Source organism: Pezoporus wallicus, unplaced genomic scaffold (assembly GCF_028554395.1).
Source record: "Pezoporus wallicus isolate ANWC-B61680 ecotype Strahan unplaced genomic scaffold, APGP_CSIRO_Pwel_v1 contig_5908, whole genome shotgun sequence".
Lineage (NCBI taxonomy): Eukaryota > Metazoa > Chordata > Aves > Psittaciformes > Psittacidae > Pezoporus > Pezoporus wallicus.
Genome location: NW_026635282.1, coordinates 784,827 through 797,710, shown reverse-complemented (window position 1 = coordinate 797,710; position 12,884 = coordinate 784,827). Strand labels below are relative to the sequence as shown.

General features: G+C 37.5%; 1 protein-coding gene across 2 annotated transcripts in view; it reads right to left on the bottom strand.

Annotated features, from left to right (window-relative positions):
• The window catches only part of ST6GALNAC3 (ST6 N-acetylgalactosaminide alpha-2,6-sialyltransferase 3), a 251,042-nt gene that overhangs the window by 115,955 nt on the left and 122,203 nt on the right, over positions 1-12,884 (bottom strand). For both annotated transcript variants that reach the window (XM_057416786.1, XM_057416776.1), the window contains exon 2: positions 7,727-7,921. Coding sequence is in view for 1 of the 2 variants with exons in the window: in XM_057416776.1 (XP_057272759.1) it covers positions 7,727-7,921 (195 nt within the window). In the remaining variant the exon portion in view is untranslated. The remainder of the gene's footprint in view (positions 1-7,726; positions 7,922-12,884) is intronic.

Here is a 12,884-nt window from a genome sequence, read left to right as displayed (position 1 = left end):
AGAAAAATATATGGAAGAATTCATAGCATGTTTGGTTTCACTTCCCTTTATTATTGCTATTATTATTACATGATTACTCAGGCTGAAATGGTGTGAAGTGAGCAACTGATATAAAGTTGTGTCTTAGAAGGGATATAAATGATAAACGACTACGAAAAAGATGACCTTTTCTTAACAAAATACCCTATGAATTCTTAAGCTATAACAATGAATTAGATCCCAAAGACAGGATGGAAGTCATAGATGTGTCAAAAATTAAATATTAAAGCAACATTCTGTCACAGTGAGTTCCAGTTTATGTAGCTTTTTAATCTCTCTAGGACCCAGTTCTTCTCAGCAAGAACAAACATCTCTGAAGTCAGCTGAATACACCATGCAAGTTCACTGCCTTGTATCTTCCGTTTTGAAATGAAGCCCAGTGCTCTTCTCCAAGTTCCTTTTCATAGTGTCATTCTGAATCCATCACTAACAGAGGCAAAACCTAAACCTTCCCAGGTTGATCACTAGCTTTACTTATGTTTAGTATTTTGTATGAAAACTGCAGTGCTTTTTTAAAGTCTATCTTATTTGCCATATCTGGAAAGAAAGTGATATTAAAGCATCGAACATATTCTTTGCCTTCTTTGTGCATTTTTTGATTTAGTTCTTCAATTTTTAGAAGAACAAGATCTCTCGTGATTGGTACTGGTCCTTCCTATGATTATTCCTAACATGTTTGACAGCTATGTTATTACTATTTTTGAAATGGTATGTGCCTTATCTGCCAGATAGCACATCACATCTCCTTATAGTTCACAGAATCAAAGAATGGTTTGGGTTGGAAGGGACTTCTTCAAAGACCATCTAATTCCAAACCCTGACACAGGCAGGGATAGTTTCTGAATGTTATGTTTTTTTTCCTCTATACTTCATATGCCGTTGGCTTTTAATGCAATTACTTTATTCTGTATAAAAAATAAAATTAAAAAAGGAATACACAGATATGTATAAGTTCTGTAGCCTCCTCCTTTATTTATTCATATCTGGGATATTTCAATGTTTGGAAACTTCCACTCGTTTCAGCAGAGTTCTACCACAAGATTTCTGGCAAAAAGATTAAAAAGGAACTATCCTGTATGCTCACAAATATATGTAACTGCGTGTGCCACAACTGGGAAGCAGCTAATGCTTATATAGTAATTTATACTAGTTTATTTTCAGGTTAAGAGACAAAATGGTATATGATAATACGATCCGAATTTATTTCTTCAATATCAACACAGCATTGATGAGTTTTTCAGTTACAATAGGATTAAAAATAATAAATCCAAACTGCTACAGTGCATTTTCTTTTTGTCTAAAGCTCATCATTATACTGTGAGATTCTTCAATGTTCATGACACAAAGGCTCTTCTCTCCCTCAGAATTCATTTTAGATGAAGCCATTAGATCTCACAGTTGCAGTTTAATGTAGGGATTTTAGGTCATCTCAGAACTTACCCGTTTCCAAGAACAGTTTTAATCTTCATATAGTACTTGAATATGCTTTTTATAATTATGTTTCAAGTGTTATTGCAGCTATATTTCAGATTTTACGTAAGAAAATGCTATATTATTTTAATACTGACAGTAGAGTAAAACTCTATTCAATATTCACCTTTCAGAAAGCACAATCAAATATCCAAGAATATTATTAGACTTACCTAGCATAAAGTTTGAAACTGCTAATGGGTTTTAAATTGATGTCATAATGCTGCAATTTAAATACATGATGTTCATTAATTTTGCCAGAACTCTTTGTAGAGTAAGAGTGGTATGAAAGAAAGGAGGAAGGTTTTATATTCAATACCTGCTTCTTTTTATCTGCTTGCCCTTTTTTGTTACACAAGAAGAATCATCACGTCAGGTTGGTGTGAAGGGAGAAGTTTACCCAAATTACAATAGGTTTCAATCAGGTAACTACTGTGGACTTGTAGCAAAGTAATATTTTCTATGAAAATACCAGGAATAGGATAAAAGTAACTAACACATGATAGGCATGACATTTCTTAAGGATGGATTTCAGGGAGCCCATCACTAAAAATCCGTAGGTACAAAGTGGAGGAAATGAGGGACTGAAAGGTCATCGTGTCTGTACACCTATTTTTCACTGAAAGGTCAAAATTCATGTACTTGAGTGAGAGAACAATATCGCAAAACAGGCAGCCATAGTCTATTGCACATCTCACGGAGTGCTCTCGGACATGGACGTGGAGAAGGGAAAAGAGATCCCATTGCAGAAGGCTACCAAGTGATCCTGTTCTCTTGAGGGAAGCAAGGGCAAAAATTGGATGGAAATTTTCTAGGTAAAGATCCATCAGTTTCAGAAATATCTCAAAAGTCAAACTAAAACGTTTCTAGACATAATGGGCCAGTATAGTACAACACTTCACATCTATTTATACTTCAAATACAGTATGTTTACTGTACATAAAGTCATTTTTTCCAAAGCTGTTGCTATAGCTACAAATCAAGGAAACCATAGCAACAACCCTGTATTATGTACAGCTTGAATTAGGGATTAAGTTGTGACTCTCTTTTGCATTTTATAATAAATACTCCCATACAATCTAGTTCTGGTAATCTTAAATCTTTTTCATAATTTTTAATAAAATAAATTCCATAGTACTATACTGTCAAATACACAACACCCTTGAAATATAACTTTACAGTATAATTCTTATCATACCTAATAATATACACATCGCTGGGTTTTTTTCTTGAGATAAACACAGATGTTCACATGACCATATATCCTGATCTTCTTTAATGCAAATCATTGATCATTTCACCTTTAACCACCAAGTAATTGCTTTTCCATCATCTCATAAGGTTTTCAAGTTTCATCCTACTCAGCCTTACCCCAAAAGAAATCAGCTCCTCTTAACTTCAACTTCTTTTATATGGATTAAAGCCTTAGGGTTGTTTTGTTTTTTCCACAGGAAATACATTTGCAAGTGAGAGACAGAAAAGATAGAATAGTAGTTCATCTATATTTTCTAGCTTCCCTGTTATGTCAGATGACTGACTGGGTTGGTGGTAAATTACTCTAATTACTCTGTTGTTGACCTTGTATGTGTACTTTTTAAGTACACTGAGAAGCTGGGATTCAAGAGCCTTGGCATGCTGTATGCAGCCATGCTTCAGAGTGAATCCCAAGAAGAACAGGTAGAGGAAGACAGAGAATAAGTGTGAAGAAAAGAAGGAGGAGGATATTGGAAGTGGCTGACAAACAGGAGGGAGTGTTATCAATGACCCAGCAGTATGACAGGCTTCAAAAGACACTCTTAGAAGACTATGAACACATTCAATAGGTGTGCAAAGATTCTGTCACCAAAAGAGAAATCAGAAAGCCAAAATTCATAGAATCATAGAATAGTTAAAATTGGAAAGGACCTTAAGATCAGCAAGTTCCAACCCCCCTGCCATGGGCAGGGACACCTCACTCTAAACCCATGTCACCCAAGGCTCTGTCCAACCTGGCCTTCAACACTGCCAGGTGTGGAGCATTCACAACCTCCCTGGGCAACCCATTCCGGTGGTCACCACCCTTAGTGTAAAGAATTTCCTCCTTATATCCAATCTAAACTTCCCCTGTTTAAGTTTTAACCCATTACCACTTGTCCTGTCAATACAGTCCCTAATGAAGAGTCCCTCCCTAGCATCCCTATAGGCCCCCTTCAGATACTGGAAGGCTGCTATGAGGTCTCCATGCAGCCTTCTCTTCTCCAGGCTGAACAGCCCCAACTTCCTCAGCCTGTCTTCATACGGGAGGTGCTCCAGTCCCCTGATCATCCTCGTGGCCCTTCTCTGGACTTGTTCCAACAGTTCCATGTCCTTTTTATGTTGAGGACACCAGAACTGCACACAATACTCCAGGTGAGGTCTCACGAGAGCAGAGTAGAGGGGCAGGATCACTTTCTTTGACCTGCTGGTCACGCTCCTTTTGATGCAGCCCAGGATACGGTTGGCTTTCTGGGCTGCAAGCGCGCACTGCCTGCTCATGTTCAGTTTCTCATCAACCAATACCCCTAAGTACTTCATGCCTTTAAAAGCCTTCTCTCCTATCTTCCCTTCCATCACATAACTTTTTTATAATTCATTATGGTATAATTACCTCAGCTTTTGGTCCTTGCTGAGATGGCATGTGCCCCATTTTGCAAAAAATCTTGCCATGTTTGTTTAGGACATTAGCTGTACTGGATCTTCTGTTTATGTCCTGGTTTCACTGAAAGAGTTATTTTATTTCTCCTTCCTAGTAGCAGGTGTAGGCTGTGTTTTGGGTTTCTTTCATCTGAGAACAATGCTGATAACACACCGATGTTTTAGTTGTTGCTAAGTTGTGCTTATGCTGATCAAAGACTTTTCAGTCTCATGCTATGCCAGTGAGAAGGGGGCACAAGAAACCAGGAGGAAGCAGAGACAGGACACCTGACCCAAACTAGCCAAAGGGGTATTCCATACCACAGCATGTCATGTCTATTATATAAACTGGGGGGAGTTACCCAGAAGGTGCAGATCTCTGCTCTGGTCAGGGTGGGTATCGGTCAGAGGTTGGTGAGTAATTGTATTGTGCACCACTTGTGTTTATTGAGTTTTTTCCTTTCCTCTTTTCGTTTTATATTCTCTCCCATTTTTATATCCCTTATCATTAGTAGTAACAGTACTAAGTTTTATATTATACTTTAGTTATTGGACTGTTTTTATCTCAACCTATGGGGTTTACATTAATCACTGGAATGCTGGAAACATACGCTGTGCCCCACGTCACTGCCCTGAACACTGTCCTAGGCCTTATGTAGCCATATGTCTTATGGCTACATGGCATCCCAGAAAGAACTGAGTCAGGCAACGAGGCTCATTTACAGAGCAACCTTATAGCCATTGAGCCAAAGAACATGGCGTTGAGTGGATATATCACATCCCCTATCATGCACCAGCCTCTGGGAAAATCAAACGGTACAATGGGCTGCTAAAAGCTACACTCAGAGCAATGGGTTGTGGGACTTTTAAACACTGAGATACACATTTACCAAAAGCCACCTGGTTGGTCAACACTAGGGGATCTGCCAGAACTTTTACAACTGTAGAGGGTGATAAAGTTCCTATGGTGCACATAAAGAATCTGCTGGGGAAGACAGTCTGGCTTATTCCTGCTTCAGGTAAAAGCAAACCCACTCGTGGTACTGCATTTGCTCGGGGACCTGTGTGTACATGGTGGGTAATTTTGGAAGATGGTGAAGTCTGGTGTGTACCTCCAGGGGATTTCATTTTGGGAGAAAACAGCCAATGAACTCAATTATATTCTGTTGACTGCTATGTAACACTCTACAGCAGCTAAATACCCATCTCCACCTCTCCGGAGTTTGAAAAGACAGTATGTGTTCTCATGATCATCAGCAGAGAATAAAGTCATGGGAAAAGCCAGCAGCAGCAGCAGGAGTCTCCCAGTACTTTCCTCATATCACCACTGACTGAAGCCAACTTCCCTCTGATCATCACCCCAACAAAGAATGAACTTTGATGAAAGCAGATGAACTCAGCAGTGACCAGACAAGTTCAGAGGTGGCATCAGCAGGTAACAGCTCCACACTACACACTGTCTCTCCAGCCCTGAAAAACTGTTACAAAAGATGGAGTCCCACATCATGGACTAAATGAGGTTATCTTACATACCATAGCTGAATAAAAAAATTGAAAAGAATATCTTACTTCTGTGAAATGAACAGAAAATCAATGCATTTGGCATTTACGCAGAAATGAGATATCTGTGGTTTTAATCTCTATGGTTTTATTCTCAAATCTCAATTTGAGAATTGCTGGTCTTTTTATTAAAAATAGTACAAACAAGCTTATTTTTTAAAGTAATCTGTGTTACAAAAATTGTAGTCTGAGAAAGCTATGAGTGTGAGTTAAGAACATGAGCGGTGTAAAAGCTTTTCACATGGGCTGCACAATGAAACTTCCTTCACTCAGGGAATAATTAAGTCAAAAGATAGTGCATTCACAATTAGCAAGGCATGTTCAGTTTCTTCATTACCATTTTAATTAGCAAATATGAATGTAATCTGCAAATACAAGGGGGAAAACAATTAAAATTACTAAGTGTAAGGAGTCCTTCATGACCTAAGCTAAATTAAGACAAATGTCTTACTGATCAATACTGGTCACCGGCATTCAGGACATTCATTTCCATTTACTGTTAGAACTTCCAAGCGTGTTATCAAATTTAAGAATGAATTAAGGCTCCTACAAGCTAAATCTAACCTCTCATGGAGGCAATGGTGAATAAAAATGTATTAGCATGCTCCTCTCCTCTCCACTTATCAGTTCAGACTGATAGTGATCAAGTGACCATGGCAGCTCTACCTCATTCAGATTCCATGCCTGCCTCTGTGGCAATAACACAGGGACACACAGAACACAATGCCCTCTCATTTTTAGTGTGTTGCTGGTCCTTTTCTGCTTAAGGTATGCTGGCAGAAGACTTAGTACTTCTGAACTCAGCAGAAGCTCCCATTCATTTCACTAGGACTAGGATTCACACCCTGACTCAAAGAGATTTACTTTTAAGTTCTTGTATGTTTTCTGCTCTGCAGATATTGTACTTTGCTCCCCAATACGCTCAATGCTGCAACTTACATGGACAACAATCAAAAGCTACAGAGGATTAAAAGAAGCTGCCTCCTAAAAATTATGCTCTCTCTCATTCTGATTTTTGTATTTAACACTCTAAAGGTAAAAAAACAACTAACCTGTCCAATACACTTTTAGGACTGAATATCCTGAAGTAAACTATTGTCGTTCTCTAAGAAAGCTGTTATGTGAATGAATTTTATTCGTGAATATAATAATAACAATTTTATAACAAAAAATAAGTAGCAGAAAGTGGGAATCTGATGGTATTTCTCATGACCGACAGTGCTATAAGAAACAACTTTTAGAAAGACTTGATTTTTGTTACCTTATTTTGCACCTGTTATAATGAGCATGCAGAAAGAGATAGGAAGAGTCTAGGGCAAAAGTGCTACGATCACCAAAACGCGCCATCGTTAGGTATTCTGCCAACTAAGACAGCTTAAAGCAGAAGTCTCTGTAAAATCTAATTTTATCACACAAGCAAGTATTTTGCAAATCAGATACAGGACAAAACTTTGTAAAATACAGACTGGAAATACATATCTGACTTTTGAATAACCACCAAGTGTTAATGTTAACAGTTTCAGGAAAATCCACTAAATGTCTAGCTTTACAAATTTTCTACACTCACATATATTCATTTCACAAATCATTCACTTTTCCTCTTCCATGTACATATAAACACAAATAAACTACTTTGTTCTTGGGTCTCCCACACAAAATTAAACATTTTTAGAACTTTATTACAAACACAGAGAGGAAAATCTCCTTTTGAGTTAAAGGGACTGAAGGCTTGAAATCAATATAAAAAATTCTCTTGCTTGTATAAATACCAGTTTTCGCTGCAAACAAGCATGATTTTGAGTCTAGCTCACTGTTCTCTCCACTGCAGACATGGAGGATATTTTAAATATTCAATGGTAGCACACTTTAAAAAAGACACTTTGCTCAGAAACATTGCTTGCTTTAACTTCTTACACTAGCAGGGTGGTAGAAAAGCCAATACAGGAGATCAGAGAAAGAGAAATCTTCTCATCCATTTTATTGTGCTCTTGATACCAAGGCTTACCTCTTGTGTTTTCACATTTATATATCCGTAATGAGTTCTCAGAGGCTGCCTTTGGCCATTAGAAAATGGTATCCATTTGACACTGGTTTGTCCGAAGCAGTTCAGGATCAAAGGGAAAGTTACTTCATTTGTGAGACGAACAATGATCAGACAGAGGAATGCGGCAATGAAACTCACAGCAAAAATGGACTTTCGCTGTAATAAAAAGAAGAAAAAAAAATTATTCAAATTAAGGATTGGTTTTAATAAAAAATACATACTTTCTATTGTAGGATGAAGGAAAAACACTTTAGAAAGCTTTATGTGAAATTATGTCCATGGCAGCTACCTTACAGCAGGAGCACAAAGCAACAGGTGACTAGATCATTTCAATTTGCATTTCAGAGGTTTTTAGAGTTTCTTTTAGAACTGGTTGGAAATAAATCCATTTTGATTAAAAGAAAAAATAAGCCTTTTTTTTTTTTAAGTTTCAATAACCATCTATCGGTTTTACATTTTATTTGTATTTGGAATGAAGATTTTATGTAAACGTCCACACCAAAGTCTCCATTCCAAATCATCAGTGCTCTAGACACAGGACAAATACACGGTGGGAAAATGCCATCTGCAGCCACACCACACAAAGTTTAATGTGAAGAAGATCACTACAGATTGTATTTATTGTGCAACGGAACTCCTGTGCAACAGAACGCATGCTATAACCTTTCATATTGTAGGATAAATGCTTGGTGAAACCAGTACAACATTCTGCCTTATTCCAGGTTCATGAACTTACAAACTGAAGTACTACTATCTTGGACAAGTTAACCTCCACTGTTAATAATGCAACAGTTCTGAAGCCTGGGTGTGATTAGCCTTTGTTTTCCACCTCTAACCAATCCAATTGATTGCACTGGTGAATATAACCACAGTAAAATACCAACTTTTTCCCAGGGTAATTCCCCAGTCTGCAGGAGGAAAACTTCAAGAAATATGATGTCCCTCTTGTTTTTAGATATTTTCTAAATAACTGTAGTAAATTACTTCCAGAAAAATTACTCAAGGACAAAACATGTTAGTTTGCATATGTAAAGATTCTAAGTATGATACTTTATGATAAAGGCTATTTTTAAATTCTCCCTGAGGGAATGGAACAGTGATCATTTACAGGTGTTTTTACTGTACTTCAATTACATTCTAGATTTACATAACTTGCCACAGTTTAATCACCTTACTGAATGTAATTCTATCCCTCTAAACAGTACAATATACAGAAAAGAGAGGGGAGGGGGAATTATTGTCCTAAAGGCCTACATACCTACACAGTAACACTTAATGCAGGATGACAGAACCTGATCACCCCAATTCCTGTCTATAAATAGCACCAACCAACAGGAATCTGCAGAATGTACATTTAAGAGCAATTCTGTACACGATGGCAATAAAATCACTGAGCTACAATGATGATGAACAGGTGAAAGGCGAGCTCTGATTGCAACCACATAAGATGAATCTGTTCGTTGCCTGGAGGTTCATTTGACAGTCTGCAGAAACTAGAATTCAACATGTCAAACAAAAAAAAAAACAATGATATTTATCCAGCAAACATATTGAGAAAGATGTAGACAAAGTTTTACTGAACTTGTGCGCACAAGGGCTATGCGCTCATGCCCAAGGGCGCTGCTGCCATGCTTTGGTTCAGACTCTGAACACAGAAACTGTGAGAATCACTGGGAATGTTACTTTATTCCCACACACAACAGTTAAGCAAATAGTACATTAAGGGGTCAACTGAATGGCTTTATCTGCTTTGATGTATTAGGAGCCTGCAATTTATAAGATAGAAACAGTGAAAGACTGAGATGGAAAACTTGGGTGAATGAGGTCACTCTGAAGAGAAATGGAAGAAGATGATGAAGAATAGTACTGTGGCAACATGATTCAGTGAGAAATTTTAGTCAGCTAATGGCTGTGCAATGTAAAATTAAACCCAGCAAATCTTCAGAGGGCATCACAGCAGCCACAAGCCAATCACAGCTTTCAGAATTCATGGAAGCCACCGCACTTCATCTGCATTATAACAGATTTACATTAAATTGCAATAAACTGGCTGGGGAGCCCTTCTGTGTCACTTCTCTTTGTACCAGATGGAGTCAGAAATATTTAGCTATATATCAGGGCCTTGTAAGTGTTAAGAGCAGCCATGATGTGCAGCACAAGTGTTAATCATAAAGCAATGAGGAGGAGTATGGATTAGTAATATTATTTATTAAAAATCAGAATTAGTGCAAATATTTAAAGGAGAATATAGAGTCTCATTCCACTACAACAGCATGCTTCAATCAAAACGTCCACAGCAGGAAGCAGCAATACTGCCCTGTATACCTCTACCTAGTTTCCACATGTTCTATCTTCCTGGTTTGTTGAACACCTTTTTTTTTTTTTACTACTTTTATTTTGTGCAGATATGTTCTGAACTTGAAAACATTGCAATCAGCTTTGTGTGCTTCTCACAGGGAACTGTTCTAAAGGGCCTCTGCCCCTTGAAGAATTCAGACTGCAGCTAGATTTTGTGGCCTTCATTACAATGACATCTGATTTTTATATTTCCTCTCCTTAACTTCACTGTACTACAGGAGGTAAGAAAAAAGTGTGGCCTTTTGGTTTTTAGGTAAGAAAATCTCGTTTGAAAAAAAAAAAGAGAAATCAGCAAAGATTTTTGTGCGTGTTGCTTAATCAGAAAGAACCTGCACAACCTAGGAACAGTGCAATGAGAGAAAGGTGTTTTTACAACAGAAAGGAATCAAAGAATCTGTTATAATTGTTTTGGAAAAGAAAATACAACCATACCCAAACACAGTGTCAATTTATCAACTTGTACAAAGGAAGCTTGTGTTAAGTATTCAGTTCCCCTGTAATTTTTGTTAAAGCCATGAGATCCAACAATATGCATTCTTTAAGGAAAAAAAACTATTGCAAAGGAATTTCAGTGGCTCCACAAGTTTCACTGTAAAAATATTGAAAAACAACAAAGCACCTACTTATCATAATTTTAACCTCCTTAAGCATCAAGTAAGGCAGCCTGCTCAGTGGCCAATAGTATTCTAAAGGGCACCTCTAAAAGTAATTTGCTCTCCTTAAGTTCCTCCATCCTTTACCTGCTCAAGAAGAAAACAAAACCAACCCAAACCTGCTATTTGCTAGTAAGTGCTTATTGAAAAATCTCCCTTTCTGAAGATAAATGGATTTTGCTATCCTTCCTCTGATAAAACTTAAAATTCAGCATTGGACACACCAGGAATTCTACACGACATCAGGGTATGACAGAGAAGTATGAAGCTATATGCAAGGATGAATACAAGACTAACATCTCAAAATTTGCCTGATTCAATATTTTAAATACTTACACATCCTACAATTTGAGAGAGCTAAACCAACATTAGTTAGCAAGTCTGCGCAGAAACAAAACTTATTCCTCCTTAATTTTCAGTTCTCATGAATGCAAACAGCCTCTTGACAAAAGAAATGTTTCCTTTAATGTGGAAACATCCCCTGCATAAATCTCCATCGACATTTATATTCTTCTAGCTAATTTAATATAGATATTTTGAGGTTGCCAACATTTAAATTAAAAATGCATATTCAGTTATAAACATGTTTTATATATATTGAGTACGCAATAAGATGTATTTTAAACAGTTTCTTAGCTGGATGACTTGTGTGGTATATTGGCTATTAGCATTTGTAACATTTTATTTCACTCGCTATAGTACATGACTAGACTAGATGACAGTTTCAAGAAGAAAATTACCATTCTTGTGAATGCAGGATCCTACAGCAAAGGAGCAATGGAGTTTATGACACTAAGTAACTGCTCATTCGTGGTTTCAAAAGAAATACTAACAATAAAAAGGAGATAAAAGTGGACACCTTCAGATCAGAGGGCCAGAGCACCTCTCCTGTGAAGACAGGCTGAGAGAGTTCGTGGTGTTCAGCCTGGAGAAGAGAACACTCAGAGGATACCTTAGAGTAGCCTTCCTAAACCTAAAGGAGACCTACAAGAAAGCTGAACAGGAACTTTTTACAAGGGTATGTAAGGATAGAATAAGGTGCAATGGTTTTAAGCTGAAGCAGGGTAAATTTAGATTAGATATTGGGAAAAAATTCTTTACTGTGAGGGTGTTGAGCCACTGGCACAGGCTGCCCAGAGAAGCTGCTGGATGCCCCATCCCTGAAAATGTTCAAGGCCAGGTTGGACGCAGCTTGGATCAACCTGGTCTAGTGGAAAGTGTCCCTGCCCATGGCAGGGGGTTGGATTTATATGAGCTTTAATGTCCTTTCCAATCCAATCCATTCTGTGATTCTATGATCCTAAGAGTACCTGGAACCCCACTGGGCAGAAAGCACACACTAGAACTAAACAGTTTCTTCTCAACCCTTTTTACTCAGTCCCCATAATAATATGATTCCAGTTTCAGTTATTTCTCAGACACCAGGCTCATTCTGTCTAGTGTGTACATAAAATCAATAAGGAGTAGGCATGATTCATACTTCTAAGGCTTCAATTTCTATTTACATTGTTAAAATAGGCACTCAGATGAAAAAAAAAAGAAAGCTGGTTAGGATTTCATTAAAAACTTATAAGTGTATATATGTATATTTGGCAGCATGGTCCCTAACACTATTTATAATCTTCATATCATCTGGTTTTGGCTATTTGCCAGTGCAAGGGTGATTCCTTAACTTCAGTTGCTGGGAATGTGACAGCCTGAACAAGTGTAAGTAATTTTTCTTTCATAGTCTACTAAAATGTGTGAGATGAGAATTTTTTATAGTTCAATAATGCCTGATATAATAAGAAGACACAAACATTTTTTGTGTTGTATACAGTTGTCTAGTGGGGAGCAAGAAAGGAAATGTTTTCAGCATAAGAAGAGAATTTCCCAAGTTGTAAATTTTACTGAGGTATGCACTAAGAACCTTTACCTTCTAGTCCAACCGCTACTCCCTTCCACTTAGAACATATTATATAGCAGAGACTATCAACTTCACAAACAGTAATAAATCCCCATCCTAGTGAGGTTAACAATAAAAGCCCATTTCACAGATGCATAAACTGAGGCTGAAGGAAACTTCCCTAAGTTCACAAAGAAACAGAAGCTATTCCTAAACTTTTAAT